This window comes from Periplaneta americana, chromosome 1 (assembly GCF_040183065.1).
Source record: "Periplaneta americana isolate PAMFEO1 chromosome 1, P.americana_PAMFEO1_priV1, whole genome shotgun sequence".
Classification (NCBI taxonomy): domain Eukaryota; kingdom Metazoa; phylum Arthropoda; class Insecta; order Blattodea; family Blattidae; genus Periplaneta; species Periplaneta americana.
Window position 1 is genome coordinate 9,067,655 of NC_091117.1, and position 24,065 is coordinate 9,091,719.

A 24,065-nucleotide genomic window follows, 5' to 3' on the forward strand; every position below is an offset into this window, starting at 1 on the left:
TCATGTGATATGGATACAAATGGGTGGATAACTGTACTGACACTTGTCGATATACAGGGTGATTAAAAAACCCGGCGACAAAGACAAACTCTGTTATCAGTGCAGATAACGAAAAATGGAAAGAAGGAAAAGTTGTTGGAAATATGTAGTTTTAAATATAATGTGTTTGAATTTCCAACGTAAAATACACCAACCACCAGTCCCAGTGCTGCCAAATTAGTGGCTTTTCCACTAGTTCTACCAGATTTTAGATACATATTATTTCACGGAGAAAAATAGCCGATATGCAAGGTTTAAAAGCTCATTCACAATGAAAATTAAACATAACCGTAACATAAACACGTCGCCCTGGTTGGCAAGTTGGTATAGCACTGGCCTTCTATGCCCAAGGTTGCGGGTTCGATCCCGGGCCAGGTCGATGGCATTTAAGTGTGCTTAAATGCGACAGGCTCATGTCAGTAGATTTACTGGCATGTAAAAGAACTCCTGCGGGACAAAATTCCGGCACATCCGGCGACGCTGATATAACCTCTGCAGTTGCGAGCGTCGTTAAATAAAACATAACATTAACATAAACACAGAAGTTTGCGCCCAGGCTATCAAATGCGATCATCCACAATGATTCACATAAGCATTGACATAAACATTACCATAAGACGTTAACATGAAAGTTTGCAAACTCCAAACTTTCATGCTTATGCTTACGTGATTTGCAAACAGAACACAATCGTGGAGCGCTGAAGTATACGACAGAATATGAGGAAATGGCGTCGTTGTTATGTTTCTATGGTTACCAAGTATGTTTGCTGTTATGTTTATGTTCCCATCGTGAATGATGGTATGACTTCTTGATTTTACTGTAACGTTAAGTTAACGCTTACGTTATGTTTAATTTTCATTGTGAATGAGCCTTCACAGTTATTTAACTTGTCACAATGCAAAGAAACATTGACAGTATAAGAATTCAGGGGAATTTCACTCTTACCTGGTGGTTTTCCCTGAACTTATATTGGCAACACTGCTAATCATCGTCATCATTTCGTAATTTATCCAATACACTATGTATGTAAAATCCGGTAAAACTAGCAGAAAAGACATTAATTTATCAGCATTAGGATTGTCGGGTGTGCCATACTAGAGTACAGCCTCAATCGTGTATTCTACATTGAAAATTCAAGCACATTAGATTGAAAACTACATATTTCCAACAACTTTCCCCTCTTCACATTTTTTGCTGTATGCTGTTTGTCTATGTTGCCGGACTTTTGAATCACCCTGTATATGTCTGAATTAAATGAATTAGATACACTTTTCTTTTTCAAAACCAGGTTTTTATTATATTTCCATATAATACTGTTCAAATACATTTCATACAGTTATAACTTATAAAAAAAAATGTATATTATCTCAAATCCGTACAAAATTAAATGCTTCAAAACATACGTTTCAAAATAAACAGCATGTTCAATACTAGTTGAGATTTTCATAGCTTACAATAATAGACCTTGCGTGTTAAAATATAGGACAAATGGACAATCTTGGCCACTATATCCTCAATTCTATCTATTCAAGTAGATTCTCAATAGCCAAGAACAATAAGACATGATACCATATCAAGGTGAATACCATACCATCGATATATTGATTTTACATCATTTAACTAATACTAGAAACTATTAGAAAATAAAAAGGTCTTCTGAAAAGAGTTTTTTCAAGTTCTTGAATCTACATACACATTAAATAAATTTATTTTCAAATGAACATCACAATTAAGGTCTAGAAATCATTTTCTAATATTGTTTTGGAACAATAAATGCTTTCGGTACCGAACGAATTACGGAATAACCTTTTACAAATTTTCTGTGTCCAAAAACAATATTATTTATAACATTTTATGATGTTTTACTCGTATGTTTCCATGACAGCATAATTAATAAATGTTAAAAATGGTAAGATGATTCAGCATTAATGGATTATTTGTTTTAACAAATTCTTGAATGCATTTACATAGTAAATAAATTTCAAATTAACATCACTATTAAAGCTTCTTAATATAATTCTTAATTTATGATAGTTTGAAAACTGCTTTTTTGTATTTAAGCATAATTTATATTACAAAATCAATCACAGAAAAATCTTTTTCCACAACACTAAAACTATCTCTCTTTTTCGACATTCTTTCGTTTGTTTTCCGTAACAAAAGATGGGGATACTCAGATATTGTTTAGATAATTTAGAAGGATTTATTGGATCTTTGGTCTGTTTATTCGAGTTATAATTTCCAATATAATAAATTGCAAAACTTTGTACTGTGTTAGAGAGAGATATTTACGAAATTCGTATGTACACTAGCAAGAATTTTATTATAAATTTTATTAGATTTCGTACCACAAATTATTTATAATGAATTCAATCTAAAATTCTGTATAGAATGATATGATATGATTCATAATATTTGATGAAGCAACTCGAGAAAATGAGCTTAAACATTACTTACGAGATTAAGAAAATAAATCTGTCTCACTGAACAATTGAAGCTCAAAGATACAAGCATTACATTTTACAAACAATATAATAGTTACTTTTATGCTTAAATTTAAAACATCATCTGTAACATTAATCGTGAAATATTTATTTAGTACAGTGAGTATAAAAAATAGATATTCTGTTATGTAAAACACAGCTAAACAAACTTAAACAAGCAAGTCTGTAATATTTTAGAAATAACTTAGAGATTTTCAATTTTTTCTGAACATAGTAATAGATACATTTAAGGTTTTGATTACTATCGACTAAATGTCGTTAAAATCAAATTTATAGTTTAATATGAAGTAATAAAAATATTATGCAATTTATTGGTGTACCATAAGGCCTCACATTATTCAAAAAGGAATTTGGATATTATATTCATGATGTTATACAAAATTATTAAAGTACTATATGCTATTTACAACAAGAAGTATACATAGTCAATGATAACAGATTAAATTACATAATCTTATGTTAATTATTATATTCGTGTGTATCTTGAACTATGCTCGCGATTATCATAACCTGAAACAAAAATATCACATTGTAGTTAAGATTGAATTTCCCAATACAGAGAACATAGTGCATCTTGTAGAGGGCATAAACAACAATTTTAAAAAAGCTTACATGCTATGATACAAATATGAAACTGTCATTGAAACTTCGATATCTTCCCACACCGCCACTACAGAAATGACAGATGTCTGACTTTCGTTGTGTTATTTCATGATCAAATATAAAGTGAGAGGTGGAATAACTTCACAAATGTACACGTGGCACATATTAAATATTAATTATTCCATGAGGTACATATTTTTATTACTTACATTTGTTTCCTGTATTTTTTAAAATAATATTTATGTGCCATGATAACTTTCATTTGTTTTAATTTATGTAAACAATGCTGCACAATGAGACCAACACAAAAAATTATCTTCGTACACAATCCACGCTATATTCACATTGATTCGGAGTGATTTGTCAAATAATATATTCAGTACTAATTTAGAAATATGTTAAATGAGTTATAGGAATTATCCTTGCATCAAAATATATGCTCCGTGGACTACAGTATTCTCCCATTATCAGATCCATCTGGTGGGCACATGTATCAACTGCTGAACAGAAGGCACTCACGATATGTGATCCTTTGCATGGATTCAAATAATCCAACTGTAATGCTACACTTACAAATTAAATTTAAACGTAAACTCAGTAGTCTCATATAACAGTAATACAATAAAGAGCATTTGATTATTCAGAATGATAGAGGTATACATAAACAATAACAATAAATTTTTGGCTTTCAAATGATATTATCGATTGTTGGAATCGATTATGGGTAATATCGATTGTGTATTATTGCTGAGACAAGTTTTGTTTATCGGTAAATTTTGTGTCGGAAAGGTAGGCATTAATTCTCTCATATTTTAAGCAGATTTTTGGAGTTTTACTTGGTCCTTGAGGGCACTTTAAGGACGCTGAACACTCAGAAAATGCGATAATACTCGTAGTTTTATCAAATGTTACTTACTGATTCTTGATCTCTACTTCTACTTACCGTATCACTCCTGTCTTGTCATTGTCTTTATTATTTGCTTTGGTGCAAATTTAAACTTAAAAAAGTTTGGAACTATCATACCAACCTTCTAACTTTTTATTCGTAATTTTTTCTACAACTGCATGAATTGTCGCACTAAATGACATGGTTCCTAGCTTCTATTCACAATGTAAACATTATATATATTAAAAGATAAACTAAACATACTATACTGGTACCCGAGTTCATTAAATATTCTGCCAACAATGATAACATTACCCACCAGGCGGATTTGGCAGTAACATAAATGTTTTCCAGTCCTGAATACACTGCCCATTTTTGCAGTATCACAAGATGGAATTCCTGTATGTATATCATTAGCAAGAACCGAAACATAAGTGAGATACATTCTGATTGGCTGGAAGCAGAAACCATTACCTACCTTAAATACATACCGTACAATGCTGTCACTTTCAATAATGATATACAGTGAAATTCTTGTCTTATTGGACAGGTTCTGACTCAAATCATAGTGTTGTTATCATAGGAAGCTATGGTTACCAAGGAAACGAAAACCTTTGTTTCAGAAAAATACTGCAGGCAAGATTTCTAGCTTCATAATTATGTGAATTTTATTATATACAGAGATGCTATTACAAGAGATACTATAGAGACATCTGTACGCATAGCAGGGAACTTACTGAACGAAAAAAAAAATTGACCATGGAATTTTATCTACAGATACGGGACCTTCCCCTCCCTTTACTTCTCTCCTGAATATAGTCGTAGTAATTTAGATTTATTAAAACTGTAAGCTCTTTGCAATCTAATCTTGTCATAGATAACAACATAAGAGGCTTTCATTTCGTCAGTAAATTTAAAGCTCGTGTCTTTTACTTACATTAAATCATGTCATTCGATTTCGTAAAGAAAAAAAAGATGATATTTATTTACAAATACTGTTAGAGCTTAAATAGCCTAACTACAATGAAATGATGGAAATATTCATTGTTATTATAAAAACAGCCAAATTAAAAAAAGATAGAAATTTAATTAAATGTACAGTTATGAAAGTGTACATGATGATGAGAAAATAATGTTTATTATTTTTTAATTTATGGATAATAATTAGATTATGGCGTTCCTCATTAATATGTAGAAACAATTACGAATCATCAGCAACAAGACAAAAGTGACGATATGAAACCAACAATAGTGTAGTGATAGATGGCTCTAATTGGTTGAAATTCAATGGTTTCTTAGCCTCCATTGGTGAATTGGTACATGAGAAAAATACTCTAAAAAATTTCTATATAAAAATCACACATTTACAGAATAGTACATGCAGTGTTTTTGAAAACTATGTCATTTAAGAGTAAAAAAGCACATCACCTCATGCAAAAAGCTGAAAATCTGAGTAAACTACATTAAATATATTTAATATTTTAATTTATTTACAGTTTTTTATACAGTTAGTAGCAAGTAATAAATATACATCGACTTAACAGACTTTTGATGGATATATTATGCACATTACATATTTGCATTAACAGTATCTGGTAATTAATTATACGATAAATTAGTAATAAAGTTTACTTCATTTTCTTTCTGATAAACGTTTTAAAAGAATATAAAATAAATAAATATTATACAACTCATTACTTTTTGGTTAAATGTCTTGAAGTAGACCACAATATTTAGTGGATTGTAACGTAACATTTAAGACCTAAAATTATTATATCTTAAATATGTTATGCAATGCAGAATTTTGTAGTGATAGAAATATCTGTTAGCTAAATTCACTTTTCTGTATGAAGTATGGCATTAGATGTTGTGCATCTTCGTAGTTAATAAATTTATTAGATAAGATTTCTTCTTTTGTAGCTAATATGAAAGTTCATGTGAAGATCAGGGCATTTGGAATCGAGAAGATTAATGTTAGGCTATTTTAAGTTGAATTTATTATTCTTGAAATGCGTTATAAACTAATAATAACATCAAAACATTAATGCAAAAACTTGCAGTGGTACTATCATTTTATCAACAAGAGAAATATCACCAAAATTATTTGAAATAGCCTACCGATAATATTGCAAACAAGTGTGCCACATTAAAGAAAGTTTTTTAATCTTTTTTCTTGAGATTGTAATGTACCGGTACTAGTTACAAGCTACTCTTTTATCAAAATTAAATATTCTAAGTAATATAAGATTGATATAGCTTCAATTTTATGAAATTTCGAAAGTGTAGTAATATTTTTCTTTGTGATTTTAAGTTTTACTTTTATTGTACCACATAATATTTGAAAATTATTAATTTCTGTTTGTCCTAATCATCAAAATTGTTGAAACTTATGCAGTATTCCAATTTATTAATGTTAATTTCTTCAACAGCTATAGGCATTATCAAAAAATGATATAGAAAATAGGTTATGACTATCTTATCCTTCCATAACACACTGCTTCCTACACTGTTTAAATAGTAGTTAAGGGTACTGGTATCCGTTATTCACTTGTCTTTCATAACCATCCGTATCAATCATCCGTAATCTTATCTATTTTGTTTTTGCATTATCAGCGTCCAATATCCAACGATTGTATATAATAATTTATAGCTCTTCAACTGTTTCGCATTCTCTTGTATGTTGTAATATTTTTAATGCTAGTTTATTACGCAATAAAGGAACAAAATAATTAATGTAAAAATGCCAGAACATCTTTAGATGAATGAAAATTTCAACAGACGATTTTATTTGATCTATTTTGAGAATAACTAGCTTATGTAAATATTAAAATGAAATGTCTACATCTTGAAAAGACATTATTGTTATCTCTGACCTGAAAACTTCATGTTACATAAGAAAGAGATTACTAAAACACGACAATTTGCTGCAGAATGAAATGGGGAATACTTAGAATGAATAATAATACACTTAAAATGTTTTATTGTTAATCTGAATCAATAATTATTGTGGCTTATGTATATTTTTGCAATTAGGTGGTTAGGATTTATGGCGTATCATTGCTGTTTTAATTGTGTTTAAATTTATCTTCGTTTTTGTAACATCAATGGTCTGTTAAGACGATTATTTGCTTGTCAAAATGGAGTAATATGGCTTCTGCACCAATTTCAGGTATTTCCATGGTTATTTGCTCCTTGGAACAATAGCTTTGTGAAATTAGTTTCTTTTTCTAAGATAATATGATGCAGTAAATCCATATTCCTACCAGTTATCAGAATTGGTGACATTGGCCAGAGAAAACTGGATACCCAACCACGAAAAATCTGCTTTCCCAACACTGTTTTCTTCTTACAATTCAAAGGTTAGTTATTATTATTTCCAAATCTAAGACCGGAAAATACTGCCCTGATCATAAAGATATACTTATGAAATGTCTGAAAATTATGAAATAATGGTAGGGAAATAAAAGTACTGATACCAGAAAAAAAAAATTGCTCATCAGTATCTCTGTACTGTACGAATTTCACTTGCATTTGCTGGAATGTGTTTCAGCATGGACTGATTTAGGCCTTCTTAGTTGGGGGCTTTTCCTGGCATTTTTCCCAACTGTAAAGCGAATGCCAGGTAATATAATGGTGAATCCTTTGCTTCATCTCTATGTAACCAATTTTTATCGGTGCTAAATTTAATAATCTGGTACAGTATTTTATACAGCGTCATCGCTTAAATTGTATTGGAATTTTAACTCTAGTCTTCAGTACAGAAAACCGAAACTTTAAACCTGAATATGTAATTAAGATTTTCAAATTTAAAAGCGATGCATTGAAATTCTCGCCATCTTCATATGGTATTATAATGTTACAAGCGATAGTTAACCAATGGAAAGTCCGTAATTGGCGCCAATGCCTGAATTCAGACATTTAGTAAAAATGTAAAAAAGAAAAGCAGAACATACTTACTAAATATGTGGTAAGTTGCACACAAAGAGGTGTATTAGAACACACTGTAGCAAAGCGTAAAAATAAAGTTAGTAGGCGTAATTAAAAACAAAAGAAAACTTACTCATAAACACACGTGCTGTTGGAAAATTAGTTCAGAAACTTTAAATGCGGGCATTTCAAGAATTGCTAATAATATTTTTTTATTAATAAAATGATGTTTCAATAAATTTAAGTCTTGTAATGTACTTAGTACTTACCTGATTTGAGGATAATATGTATGTTGACGGTTGATTATTGGAATTGAGAACTCCTCTGGAGTGATATTTGTTTGTAAGTACTGTGGAGGTATTAGATTTAAAAGGAAAGGGGAAAAACTCGAAGGATTCCGATGGATTATTGATGCACTACAGTTTTTTTTTTTTTTTTTGCCAGTAGGTCTACTGTAACAAAGTTATTGAATTGATAAATTGATTAACTGCTAATATCTCTATATATACAGCTGATGAAGACCTTCCTGAACTCTGCTAGTCTGACAAAGTAAAAAAAAATTCCTTTTTTGAGGTGTTATTTCATATCTACTAGGAAGTTTAATTAGGATATTTCATTATCTAGGAACTTGGAAATATTATGGACACTGGAAAGAGATAGTGGAAAAGTTGTTAGTTGAAAAGATACACGAAAAAAAAAAAACACACACACACACATACATTGCAACAACAAAAAGTTTTATAGCATGCCACATCAAAATAGTTTCAACTGCTTACTTAATTATGATATCTCCACTCGTTACCCTCCGCCATCTTGATCTAGTAGATTATCAGCCTATAGCAGATGAAAACAACAATTGAAAATTTCTCATCGCAATATTATAATGTAACATTCTTTATTTAAAAAAACTGAAAATGCAGGATCATAGGATTCATTATTCATTACTATTCTATACTTTTATGGAAGACAATAAATGTTCGAACACTTATTAGAAACATTTTATGAATAATATTGTGTTTTGACTCAATTAAGATGGTTTCCAATGCTAGTATCTAAGCACAAATAAGTCCGTCTAGGCTTATTTGATACCCTTTTCAAGATTTTTTTTTATGTCACCTTGGAGAGAACTGTTGAGAAGGCTGTGGATATGTGATGTTTAAAATCTAAATGTTTCAATTCTTTTCTTTATAGACAGGATTTCTTCGAATTAATAAAGTGATTAACACCAAAATTTTTTCCAGAGATCTCTTGAATATTATAAATAGTTAAACAATACTAATTTCACAATAGGAAATAATAATAATCGATATTACGGTACATTTTAGGCCGTTTGGGATGTGTTATGCCACCATTTGTGATAAACAATGAAGCAACGTTTAATTATATAACATGTCACCTTGGAGAGAACTGTTAAAAGGCTGTGGATAAGTGATGTTTAAAATCTAAATGTTTCATTTCTTTTCTTTATAGATAGGATTTCTTCGAATTAATAAAATGATTAACACCAAAATTTTTACCAGAGACCTCTTGAATATTATAAATAGTTAAACAATACTAATTTCATAATAGGAAATAATAATAATCAATATTAAATTTTAGGCCCTTTGGAATGTGTTACGCCTCCATTTGTGGTAAACAATGAAGCAACGTTTAATTATATAACAATGCCACACATTTTAAATTACACATGTGCTATTAATTTTGATACTAGCTCCATCATTAATAACACATATCCTTAAAATTCTTTCAGTACAGTTATCTACTTGAATGTATGCAACATTGGGTTTTGCAAGAAGTTCATATTATTGTAGACAGCTTTGCAGATGTACATCGTCACATTTACTTAGCTTACCTTTGCTCCAAAAGCTAGTTCAGACATTGCCTAATATCAACAGTGCTTACAGCACGCAGGAGATCTACCGCTGTGCTAAGTCTGCCTATAAATTGAATCGCACTTTTTAGAAAGGAACTAAGTCAAAATTTATCATTTTTATTTCTTCTGATGAAATGATCAATACTTCCAAGACCCAAAGATAAACAAAGGAAGGAACTTAAACAAACCTTTGTGCGAGATCGTGCATATTTTCTTGGTTTCCGCACGAAACCAATCCGCGGAAAGTCTAAAATTCCACATTCAGTATTCCCAACCCAACACACATAACAATTTCCCTCTTCTTACCGCTTAAGTGACATATTGATTTTACTGCTTTAGGCTTTTAACATATTATTTTTTGAGATGTTCAATATAGTAATAATTATAAATTGGAAACTTACCACTGCAATTTCACCTAAATTCCACTGTTAATTATTGTTTTTTAAATATTTGCAAAAATTAAGTAAACTCTACAACTCCACTAAAGTAACTGCATTCGTGATGCAAGTAACATTAAGGAAGCCGTGAAAAAATCAACAAGATTCCAGACTCATCATAGACTGGGGGGAAAAAAAGACAGACGTATATCACGGCCTGCTGGAGTATAGTAAACACAGAAAACATTTTAAAGCAACAATGTTGAAGATAGATATTTTTGTTTTGCAAATTTGCCATCATTGAACAGAAACCAAGATGGAGATTTCATTGCAACTAATTAGAAATTCCTCTTTCAGGTATGTAATAAATGATCTGCGCACAAAATAATGTACGATACAAGAGCGGTATGTTTTCTTTCAATTCTCGGAAATTAAAAAAGCTCAACTACGTTTCGCTTTTTCAAACTTTCCCTCGAACATGAAAACTTCAACATACCGCTCTTGTAACGCATATTACTATTCTCTGTATCTCTAACATCGAGTTGATGTTTATATTACGACACTGGTACACTGGTATTTATTTCTGAAAGTAAGTTCTTTTGCTCTCCTGAAAAATAGAACATTCTGACTTCGTTCCTTTCTAAAAAGTGCGATTCAAATGCAGTTTCCACTCAAACCCATAAGAGCTATAAACCTTTTTACAATGGGTCTAATAGTGGAGCTTAAATTTGTCCAAGCAATTATATACTGTATATATATATTTAAATTAAAGAAAGAGGTGGTAACTGAATTTAGCCGACGTGTATTATTTACTATAATGTATTTAATAAATATTTAAATTATCGACATTAAGTGTAGGGATATATTGTAACAATAATGCTCGTTATAGTCTATATGAGGGCTATGACTACATGATGTTTGTAGCCTAGGCCTAAGTGCAATTTTTAATCATCTTCTATTTTATGTGTGAATCACAAAAAACCGTCTCCAGAGGGACGGACAAGCCACGTGTGTATTTTGTATTGTAAATAGTTTATATATTAGAAGAGAATCGATGTAATTCTGTTTAGTCAACTGGTGTAACTCATTCAGAAAGTACCTTCATCTAGTGATGTTTTGTGCACTTACTTGGTTTTGTTTGTAGCTGCTAAGCAACTGGAAATGGCGACAGCAATGAAGAGTTCTTATTCTTTGTGATAAGATGTGTGGACAACACTGAATTTTATTTTTAAGAAAGATGAGAAGGTGATAAACTCTAGCCATTTTCAACGTTTGTAAAATAACGTAAATTTGCAACAATGTATTATAATTTTATCCATGAGTCAAGATTTTAACGAAAATTCCCATAAAGAAAATACTTTATTGGTAATTTAGTATTTTCATATTTTCTTAGATATTATAAAATAATATAAAAGCTTAGCAGAGCAATTATTATGCTTTCCATAAGAATTGGTAAAAGATACAAAGAAATTCTGTCATTTATACCAGACAATTGAAAACAACAAATTTAGAAAGCAATTTCTATGTTAAAATAGAATTATTTGTACGAAACAGATTATAAAACGTTCCTGTTGTAAGTGCAAGAAATATGAAAGAGTTAGTTCTGTAATTCTGTGGTCGGGAGGAAAAAGGTCTTAAGTAAAAATTTTATACTTTTCAGGACAGCAGTAGAAAGATTGAAATTGGTGTCAATTATAGAGTTTTTCTTAATTAAGAGGTTTTGCCTGGATATTATTTGTTTATATTTCTTCTAAAATAGGTAATATTACTCATTTAAAATTTTTCTTGATTATTTCCAGAAATAGCCGCACTTAAGCCCTTTTAAGTCTAGAACCGAAGCTGAGTAGAAGGGACTGTTAAACATAAGACCTTTTTCATGTCAAAATAAATGAGAAACGTAAATTATTAGGAATGCAAAATGGGTCTTAAACAATTATAGGACTGTTTACCCTAATGCTTAAAGTTTTAAAAGTACTTAGGACATTTGGTAACGCTCTATAAATCCAGTCAGGAGTCTTATTTGACTTTAACCGTTTTACCAGATTGTAGAGAATTGTTTCCGCTTTCAGAATATATAAAAATCTCATTTTATAAAAAATTAACTTAAGACCTTTTTCCTTCCGGCCACAGAATTAAAAACATAAACAACTCGCTATGAAAATGAGTCCAACAATTGACTTGTTGTTAAGAAATATGTAAACAACTTATTACATGCAATAACAGAACTTACACATTGTAATTAACCTATATGGTGACATGGAAAAACAATTGACAAAAGATAATAGTTAAAAAAAAATGACATGAAAACGCAATGGTGACAGGCAACTGTTTATTTTGTGGTGAGAATAATATTGTTGTGACACAAAGATCTAATCATCAAATTACAGTTTTATTCCGTATATCGACTACATTTTATCCAAATGTAGCTATCTGACATTGTTAAACTCTTCAAATGATGTAAAAGTCTTTCACATAAACCAGGTATTATAAATTTCTTTTCTTTATTTGTCTTGACTTATGGGAAAAATATTATTCAACATTATAAATGATTTGAAAATGGCTTTGTGTTTACTAGAGAATGAATTAAGGTGTAAACATAACCTAGTTCTTCTGAAATAATAATATACATTGAAGTTTCGATATTTCAGATCTCATTGTCTATAATTTCATCCAGAAATTAATTTTTCTTTGTATGTACTCAAAAACTGTCTTTAAAGTGAACTCGAAATCATAACCGCAAACATCTGACATGAAAATCATACTGATTTGCTTCAGTTAAGGTAAATTATTAGTTTGAGAGGTGAGTAAGTAAGTAAATTAGATTATTTTGATGTTTTATATTTGAAAAATGTTTATATTGCGAACTGCGATAAAATTAACATTCTGAAATCTTATCTAAAGCTTTATTAACCACCAACAGAAGATAACATATTTATTGTAAGTGTTATTGTACAGTTATTTCATTAGATAAATGGCCAGAGATATGTGCAATATTTTATTATCATATAGGCCTACATTCAAACCTCTGTATTTGTTTTCTGTAATGAGGATTTGAAAATTAACAGTATTCTTTCTTACTCAATTTCATGATATTCATGTCCTCTACTTGCATTTGGCGAGATCTAACAGCGATTTTTAAGCATTAACGAGTAAAAATCAGATAAAATGAAGTAAAATTAAAGAAAACAAGCTGAAAAACATTTAGGTAAACTATTTTTGTAGAAAACAAACTTACTTCCTACTTACAACAACACACATTTGCAGAAAATATAACATTTTGAAGAAAATATTTTACCAAAATTTATAACAACTAAAAACCATAAATATTTATTTTATTTTTTAAATTATTTATGTTCTATGAATTTTGTTGCTTAAATATTCACGTACGGAATGAAAAATTAGAAAAGACTGTGAAAATAGGTGTTAGGCCTACCTATATTTTTACTTCTGTCAATGTAAAACTGTCTTATTTACTCCACTCTTCCTGTGTTTGTTTTACATTTCCAACATTATATCATTTTAAATGCTATGAAATTGATAACACATAAAAAAACATGTGCAAGAAAGTAGTAAATTAATGTTTCACGCTATGCCAAAGTATTAGGCTACTTATAAAAGTGAAGTTAATTTTATGGATGTATAAAAAAACTATGACAGATATTATTGGTTGTGACCAGAGATCTGAAATATAGACACAACTTGAGTTCTCCGCCTGTTTCATTTGTACCTGCAGATATTATGGTTTAGGACTTCAATTTTTTTATTTTGTTTCCAAGTGGATGACTGATGTAAATTTGATACAAGGTTGCAGAAATAAAACTAATTCTTATGGAAAAATCCATTTGAAAATATTTCTGTGTTTGATTTATTTTAAATTCGACTAAAGTTTTACTTTTTCAGCCAGTATGACTTCAGTAATACCTAAATGGTGTAATCACACTTTTCTCTTAAATAAGAATGCTATAAAAGTTTTATAACATAGTGTACTTTCTCACTAATTCAAATTATAGAACACTAGTGGCATGTGCAGCAAATGCTGCAAACTAAGTTCATTAGACGTTCAAATAAACATTTTTCAGATTTATTTTCAATGAAGAATACCAGACATTCTGAAAGTTATTTGCTTCCATAATAATGAAAGATACTCTCTCTCGAGCCAATACTGAAGAGAACCACGCATATAAATATCTACACCACACCGCCATTAAATATATGAAAAAGACCCAACCCCACTTGATTAATAACTATAAAAATATTTGATTTTTAATAATATTATTATCTTACGTAAGTTTTATAGCTTTCAGTAACATATACTATATATACTATATAGCCGCCACTCAGTAAAATATAGAAATCAAAATCTAATTTAAGTTATTCTCTACATCTTCTTACATAACCCCAAAACGTTTCACTTTCATATCATCAATATAGCATTAATATGTATAATTAATGAAGAATACTGACATGGCATTAACTACAGTAAGATTTCATTTCTAATGGTAATAATGTCATCAAACCACCTCAAGTTTTGTAGTTTTTAATATCCAATACCCAGAAAATTACACACCACAGAATCGAACCTGTAAATTATTTTTAGTAAGTTAAGTTTTTGATAACCAATTTAATTTGAGCTCTAAATATGTCAGCATTCTTGCAGATCATGGCCTTCGTGTAATATTGTTTACTGTAGTGTGTGTTTTGTTTTATTCTGAAATGCAATTAGCTAGTTCTCAAAACTGACGACAGATGGATTTTAGAAAATAGGAAAATTATGTTGAAAAATTGACATTTCACTGAAAACTACTATTTTTCTGAAAAACTTTGAGTTCCAAGCTTCAAAATGAGGGGTCATTTATTAAAATCCGTTCAGCCATTTTCTCGTAATTTCCATTACCAGTTCAAATTATAAATATAGATTTTCTATCTTGGCAGGTTTCCTTCTTATAAAGGGTTGCTTAAATCTTCATGTAATTTAAGAAATATGCAAAGATAATTTAAGCCACACTTAAATATGAATTTTTACGGCTAATATCTGATCCTGATGCTTAACATATCTTATTTTCATGAATTTGTGAATGGATCGATTTCTTTGTAAATTTTATTTAAAATAAAACTAAAACAGTCTGCACACTTAAAATCATCACTGAGCTACACTTCACTACACCATTTAAATAAAATTGTACTGAGTACATGGTGCAAATATGTATTTTCGCAATGCCTTCTCAGTAGTTCTGCCATTAACCTAAAAATAAATTTTCGTCTTATTCAGGCAATAACCAACCAATGGTTCTTTAAAACCATTCCGTTTCCGCGATACGAAAGTTTGTGGCTTATAGAAGTCGTTTTCATGTATAAAATTGTTCCATTCCAGAATTTTCTTTCCATATTGACAGGTTCATTGAATTTGGTGTTCCCAAGAAGCTGCCGTAAAGTGGGGTGACTTTGAACGCCGAGGTGACTTTGAACAGTAATTTAGCGCCTTTCTAAATTAAATGCTGTACCCTATTGCGAAAAAACTGAACTAGTTTATTGACAACTTAAACAGTTTTATCGCAATTGGGTACAGCATTTAATTTAGAAAGGCGCTAAATTACTGTTCAAAGTCACCTCGGCATTCAAAGTCACCCCGCTTTACAGTAGTTCAATTAATTAAAATGTGTCTTAGTGAAACGTACAGCAGAGTTCGTATAGGCCAGTTTCTATCTGATGCTTTTCCAATTCACTGCGGGCTAAAGCAAGGAGATGCACTATCACCTTCACTTTTTAACTTTGCTCTAGAGTATGCCATTAGGAAAGTTCAGGATAACAGAGAGGGTTTGGAATTGAACGGGTTACATCAGCTGCGGATGCGGATGCGGATGACGTGAATATGTTAGGAGAAAATCCACAAACGATTAGGGAAAACGGGAATTTTACTTGAAGGAAGTAAGAATATTATGTCTTGTGACCAGAACATAATACCGGTACAAAATAGAAATATAAAAATTGTAAATTTATGATTTGAAAAGGTGGAAAAATTCAAATATCTTGGAGCAACAGTAAGAAATATAAATGACACTCTAGGGGAAATTAAATGCAGAATAAATATAGGAAATGCGTGTTATTATTCGGTTGAGAAGCTTTTGTCATGTAACCTGCTTTCAAAAAAACAAAGTTACCGGTTGTTCTGTATGGTTGTGAAACTTGGACTCTCACTTTGAGAGAGGCTAAGGGTGTTTGAGAATAAGGTTCTTAGGAAAATACTTGGGGCTAAGAGAGATGAAATTACAGGAGAATGGAGAAAGTTACACAACGCAGAACTGCACGCATTGTATTCTTCACCTGACATAATTAGGAACATTAAATCGAGACGTTTGAGATGGGCAGGGCATGTAGCACGTATGGGCGAATCCAGAAATGCATATAGAGTGTTAGATGAAAGACCTGAGGGGGAAAAGACCTTTGGGGAGGCGGAGACATAGATGTGAGGATAATATTACAATGGATTTGAGGGAGGTGGGATATGAGGTGGATTAATCTTGCTCAGGATAGGGACCGATGGCGGGCTTATGTGAGGGCGGCAATGAACTTCCATTTGAAATGAGCCATTCATAAGTAAGTAAGAATCGACAGGTTTCCTCCTTATAAATTTTCCATCATAGACAGATTTTCCTGTCCTACAAAGCTGGATTTAATAATTCAAAATATATGCACTGGTGACTACTTCCTATTTCACACTCAACTGCTACAGTACAGTTGGTAGATTTGTTAAAATAATTAATTATATTTTTTTTTCTGTCATGGATCCACAATTTAATTATTTACATAATAGAAAGCATATTACTTACAATTCTAATCTCTAACTAGTTTCAGGGGCGTTTGGTATAACTTTTCTTCATAGCACATGAAAAACCTTGGCTCCTGATATCAATTAAACAGCATTAATGTGCTACAAGACTTGTGGCCACAAGTACATAGACTGGTATTAATTTATGCTTTGATTATGTTGATATTCTATGACGTTCTTAATTTAGTACTTAATTTTCCCATTAGGATTTTCGTGATGTAACTGCTAATGCTATAAAAATATTATTATTTTTGTATCCGCGCCATTTTTAAGACACAGAATCAAATTTTAAGAAAAGATGGAAAGACATTCTAATAACACTACAGTTTCCTTTAATAATTGAAATGACAATACTCACGGTTTATACAGTATATATAAAATCATAAAATTGTCTATATACAATATTACTTAAACTGTCACTGATTGCACTCTTAGCTTGGACAATGTTTCATGATTAATTTTTAGTCTTTCTTCATAATTCACGTATCTTTACACTTAAATTTTCTTCTATAACTTAAATCAGCATTCCCCTAATTATTTACAGAATGGCACAGCAAAATGGAGGACAATATGTCAATAGATTTCGTTTCAAATTATTCAAAATTATTGAAATTAATTTGTTGCAAAAATTTAGCTGATTTTGTTGTGTTATAGTCACAGAAATTATATTAGAAGACTGTTTTTGACTATAATTTCTACTCAGATTCGAAGAAATTTTAAGCCAGGATAGCTCAGATCCACTGATATGGTGGATATGTTCCTGGAGTCAAATCTTCAGGCAAGTCTTTTAAGCTGTCATAGTAGGTTCTAACAACAAGGCATAAAAACTGACTCTAAAATGTCATAAAACTTTTAAATATCTTAAAAATTTTAATTTTAAAACAAAATAATGAAAACAATATTTATCGTTGGAGCTGCCTTTTGTAAGTATATATAATTAATTAACCTCACTTAAATAAATAAATAAAAAAGCTATGAACGTGATATGGCCAAAATATTAACTTCCATAAAATATATAATAAAATGTCTCCTATCTTAAAGAATAATGGTAAAATTAATTCCTAAAAATATAATGAACTTCTTAAGATGATATCTGTGTGTTACATTACTGGAAAATTTACAATTATGGCTAAGTTTACCATCAAATTTTATATACTATTTGACAGTCCTGGATTACATTTATTTAATTAGTATAAAATAATTTGTAGTTTTGGATATGTAAATAATAGGAGATCCAAGAATGTTGATTAAAAAAAAAAAGAGAAAAACGCTGGTTCAAACTGGAAATAGAGTAGGCTATGACTGTTGCTTAGCAACTATAAACAAGACCAATTACCAGCAAAAATAATTCTCAACTGTTACTGAAATAGTATAAGATTAGTGGTGTGATTTTAAGTTATGAAATTATTTGAGTAGATAATTTATATTTCTGAACTATCCTGCATTCTTTTAAGCTCTAACAAGTCTTATTCTCAACTACGTGTGTCATAATGGCATATTACAACTCTTGACTGTATTCATTACCTTCTGTGTCTGTTACTATTTCTTGTTGAAGTTCAAACGTTTTCTCTGCTAAGAAACTTCACTATCTTTTTGTCTCGACATATTCAATGTGTTGTTCGTGAAGTCATATTTTTATATAGCACTATGATAGGTACTTAAATGTACAAAGTGTAGGTTATAAATGCATATATATTGTTCCTAAAAGTTGTTTTATTCTTCCCTACATTCAGGATTAAGCTGTAATCCCAACTGAAATCCTTCCCACATTTTTCACCAATTAGCATGTACAAAAACAGGAGAAAATATACAGTGTTGTAACTTGGAACACACACCATAGGGATGTCAATGCTAAAATTTATATTTTGTTATATTAGCTTCCCTAATTGTTATAGAAGAAAATGTCATTCAAGTGTTTTTGTAGAGAAAAAAAATTCTGCTTTCAATCATACCATTAAAAACAATTTTTTTGAAAATCTAGTCTTTCAGGTAAAGCTTCCTGTAAAGCAGATTTGAATAATTTCAAGGGAAAAATTGTTCCGGGGCCGGATATCGATCCCGGGACCTCTGGTTGAACGTACCAGTGCTCTGCCAACTGAGCTACCCGGGAACTCCACCCGACACCGAGTAAACTTTTCCCTTTATATCCACACAACTCGCGTGGGCTGATGAAACGCCAGAGACCCACATTGAGTGCACACAAACTCTGTGTGACTTGGAATTGTGGTTTTCTGTTAACGTACACAGTGACGTATATATATCATGAAAATATAGTCTTTCGGGTAAAGCTTCCTGTAAAGCAGATTTGAATAATTTCAAGGGAAAAATTGTTCCGGGGCCTGGTAGAAAAATCTAAAAAAAAATACTCCTGCCATAGAACTTGCACTAATTTTTAATGCACGCTAATCATAGTTGGCCATGAATTAGTAAAAACAATTGAATGCAAATATATTGTTGTTTATGGTTCATTTGTTAATCTCAGAAAATGTATTTCATGAAAGAAAAAGTTCAAATTATTAAATGGTTATTATACTGTAAATAGTGCACGTAGAGAATGCAACGAGATATCAAATACACAGCTAGCAAATGTCAGACGGGAGTTTTATAATAGACTTGAAGGTCTATTTGAACATTTATTATGATTTACTAATTTACCATGAAATAATGTAAACATTAGTATCTTCATTGTTAATCTATAAAAAAATGAATTCACACTGATGTCACATTCAATTGTTTCCTCTTTAAATTTTGTCATAACTGTTTGGATCCTAAACTATTTTGTTTTAAACACAAATATCAGTTATCTATGATCTACTATTAAGTAAAGATGGTTATAATTAAGGTAATGTTTAATTTTAATTAATTCCAAACACACTCATAATCAATATATTAATTCAATAAAACAAATGGATGCAGAATTTTTTTCTCTACAAAAAAATTTAATGACATTTTCTTCTATAATAATTAGGAGAGCTCATATAACAAATTACAAATTTTAGGATTGAAATCTCTATTGTGCGTGTTCCAAGTATACAATGACCCAATGAATCTCTCATAAAGAAAACACATTCCTTTATGTTTCTCTATTAATCTGTTTTCAGTTCAAGTGGCTGGACAGATATGAATCCTTGATTATTATAAGACCAGGCACTTCTTCATAAGGTGATAGGATCATAAGGCAGAATGGTGTTGGAAAATGGTAGTAATCTAACCCATTGGCGTTTTTCTCAACTGCAATTTTCACTTAAACCGGAATAAATTTGAACCCCAGAAAGTTGACACTCCGACATTTTGTATAAACGTGTAAAAGAGAGAATGTTTCTATGTTTCTTCTGTGAAACATCAGGATTGTCCTGCATTCGTCACTTAAAATAAAAAGACTGTTTATGAGCAATATTAACATCACCAACATAAGTTTTTATCCATTCATATCTTTCAGATTCTACTTTGAGCCTTGAGATTCCAATTTAGACCTTCTAATATCCTAATTAGACTTCTTTAGATTCTAAATAAGACTTACGAATGTTTTGGACATTTCTAAGATTCTAATCAAGATCTTAAAGATTCAAATTCTAATTAGATTTCTTTAAGATTATTTTTGGACATCTCTAAGAATATAATATTAGATCTCCTTTAAGACTCTAATATAGACCTTTTAAGATTATTATTACAGCATTCCATGGTTACAATTTCACGTTTTTAAGATTCCAATTTTAGACATCATCAGATCCCAATGAGATCTTTTTAATATTATAATTTTAAAACCTTTAATATTTTAACTTACACATCTCTAAAAATTTAATTTGGACAACCCTAACTTTGACGTCTTAAGATTTTAATTTAAACCTTTTCGGATTTTGTAATTAGACATTTTTCAGATCCTAATTTAGAAATCTCTAAGATTTTAATATTTTTACAGCTCCAAGAATCGAACTTAGACTTTTCTAGGATTGTAATTCAGACCTACAAAAATTTGTAATTTAAATCTCCTAGGATTCTAATTTAGATCTATTTCTAATCTTAAACTTATAGGGTGCTATGCATAGACATTTTGCTAGCCCACGCTACGAGCATGCTAATATAGCCCCGGCTAACGACTGGTTACTTGTACAGGATTCATATCATATATCGCTAACACTGGTTTATGAATACGAAAAACGTTAGTTCGCTGATCATCCACCGGAAGCCCACGCTAAGAATGTCTATGAATGTGGCCCATACCTTTTAATATTATAATTTAAACTTCTTTGGGTTCTAATAAGGTAATTTTCTTTCGATTCTAACTACATTAGTCATTTTTAGGTTCCTAATTTTAAAATCTTTAATTAGACATTTTAAGGTTCTAATTTAGACATCTCAAGATCCTAACTTAGAACAATTCTAATTTAGACCTCTTCGAATAATAATTCCAATAAAAAATGTGTTAGATTGTATTTTATACAGCTCTAAAATATAATTTCAATATGTCTTAAGATACTAATGTAGGCCTCTTTAAGTTCCAAAATTAGACATTTAAGATTCTAATTCTGACTTCTCAAAAATTACAATTTAGACCTTAAATTGATATTTCCACAGACGAAATTAAGGCTGTAATTTAGATCTATTAAGATTATTATAAATTAGATCTCATAAAATTGTAATTTTTATGCTTTTTCAGACCTCTATGATTCTATTTACGAAACTGAACTCCTAAATTAGACTTCCGAGAAAGATGTTTTGTAAGTATTACATATTTCAGTATACCAGAAACTCAACAAGCCACTCTTTTAATGTAGGATGACTCAGACACAGTCACCTGTCAATAAACTGTCCTTGGAAACGTGGTACCATATCGTATCTTATTTGTTTTCTGCTTAACTTATCTCAGTTACTCAGACACCCACAGTTTATCTATCTCATGACACCGCTTATGGAATGATACCAAAGCACTATATTATTTCATTTTATGCTCCGAAAGATGCTTCTTCCACTTTTACATGAAGTTGCAGTATGTACATTACAAGGTTATGTACATTATTTTCTCAACAGTACAAAACTGTTCACATCCATTGATAAATGATAACATCAGAATGCATATTTCATGAATGTAGATTAAAATTATTGTGAATATTAATAGAAAAATGTTCAGTAATTATTTAAAAAGCCTTCAAATTAGACAAAAAAACAAAAGAATTAAAAACAAAATGATAACAAAAACATTTAAAGAGAATGTGAATTACAATTCTTACGTCAACTATTTAGAAAAAAAAGAGTCACTTTTATCTTTGGTACCGTATATGTTTGTTTTATTTAAAAAAAATTAATTATAATGGAAACACAGGTTATCTTGTGAGCAATTATTTAAAAGTCTTCAAATTAGACAAAAAAACATAAGAATTAAAAACAAAATGATAACAAAAACATTTAAAGAGAATGTGAATTACAATTCTTACGTCAACTGTTTAGAAAAAAAAGAGTCACTTTTATCTTTGGTACTGTATATAAGTTTGTTTTATTTAAAAAAAATTAATTATAATGGAAACACAGGTTATCTTGTGAGCAATTATTTAAAAGCCTTCAAATTAGACAAAAAAACAAAAGAATTAAAAACAAAATGATAACAAAAACATTTAAAGAGAATGTGAATTACAATTCTTACGTCAACTGTTTAGAAAAAAAAGAGTCACTTTTATCTTTGGTACCGTATATAAGTTTGTTTTATTTAAAAAAATTAATTATAATGGAAACACAGGTTATCTTGTGAGCAATTATTTAAAAGCCTTCAAATTAGACAAAAAAAAAAAACAAAAGAATTAAAAACAAAATGATAACAAAAACATTTAAAGAGAATATGAATTCATACGTCAACTGTTTAAAAAAAAGAAAAGTCACTTTTATCTTTGGTATATAAGTTTGTTTTATTTAAAAAAAATTAATTATAATGGAAACACAGGTTATCTTGTGACAACATAAAGTATAAAAAAGGTTTAATTAATTCACAAACCAAATATTACACAAATAAAAAGCGACAGCGATTATTGTAAACAATCATTGCGGTGTAATACATTCTCACACAAGAAGGCAGTGAGTGCTAGACCCTACCTCTCCGTTCTCTGTTCTTGATGGAACTCGCCAGACAGAGGGCAAACACTACACCAGTGATCTGAAAAAAGAAACAAGACAATTATTTCACTTTTTGTGCTTAAAACCAGCCGTGATCAACTTTAAGTTTTAATAAAATTTATTTCAAATTTTGGGTTTCCTAATTTGCAATTTCAACAGCTTATAATATATGATATTCAAAAATATTTCTCGGTGCAGGAAAGAGAACTAATGACTGATAGCCATTGTGACACCAGCTACATTATTTAGACTGTTATTATGACCAGGATTATTCCGAAATAATGGTTGTTGATTTGTATTTCTTTTTATTTTATTTTTTAAATGTTTATATGTTTACTAATTTTATTAAAATTATTTTAAATATTTTCTCGTCATGACAACAGACCAGAACAATCCACTAGGTCAACGATTTTTCAACATTTGTTTACTCACGGATTAGCAAAATATAGGGGAAAATTTTGCATAAAGTTTTATATGCATATATTATTTTTTAAATTTTATTTTAGTAGGTTATTTTACGACGCTTTATCAACAGCTTAGGTTATTTAGCGTCTGAATGAGATGAAGGTGATAATGCCGGTGAAATGAGTCCGGGGTCCAGCACCGATAGTTACCCAGCATCTGCTATTATTGGATTGAGGGAAAACCCCGCAAAAAACCTCAACCAGGTAACTTGTCCCGACCGGGAATCGAATCCGGGCCACCTGGTTTCGCGGCCAGACGCGCTAACCGTTACTCCACAGGTGTGGACTATATATATATATATATATATATATATATATATAAAATGTTATGTTTTATTTAACGACGCTCGCAACTGCAGAGGTTATATCAGCATCGCTGGATGTGCCGGAATTTTGTCCCACAGGAGTTCATGGTTGTGAAACTTGGACTCTCACTCTGAGACAGGAACATAGGTTAAGGGTG

At 30.3% G+C, this 24,065-nt stretch overlaps 1 protein-coding gene and 1 long non-coding RNA gene across 3 annotated transcripts in view; one reads left to right on the forward strand and one right to left on the reverse strand.

The window, feature by feature from the left end:
* Window positions 1-1,309: 1,309 nt before the first annotated feature.
* The window catches only part of LOC138703474 (CD63 antigen-like), a 105,712-nt gene continuing 82,956 nt past the window's right edge, over window positions 1,310-24,065 (reverse strand). Inside the window, exons 5-7 of one of the 2 annotated variants that reach the window (XR_011333201.1) lie at window positions 23,118-23,178; window positions 8,737-8,794; window positions 1,310-3,054 (exon numbers count right to left, since the gene is read on the reverse strand). Coding sequence is in view for 1 of the 2 variants with exons in the window: in XM_069831396.1 (XP_069687497.1) it covers window positions 23,107-23,178 (72 nt within the window). In the remaining variant the exon portion in view is untranslated. Of the gene's footprint in view, window positions 3,055-8,736; window positions 8,795-22,907; window positions 23,179-24,065 lie in introns of those variants that run through there. The other variant, XM_069831396.1, reaches the window with a different exon arrangement.
* LOC138703561 (uncharacterized) lies at window positions 22,437-23,028 on the forward strand. Its single transcript, XR_011333206.1, has 2 exons — window positions 22,437-22,767; window positions 22,969-23,028. It is a non-coding gene; the product is annotated as an uncharacterized lncRNA (long non-coding RNA).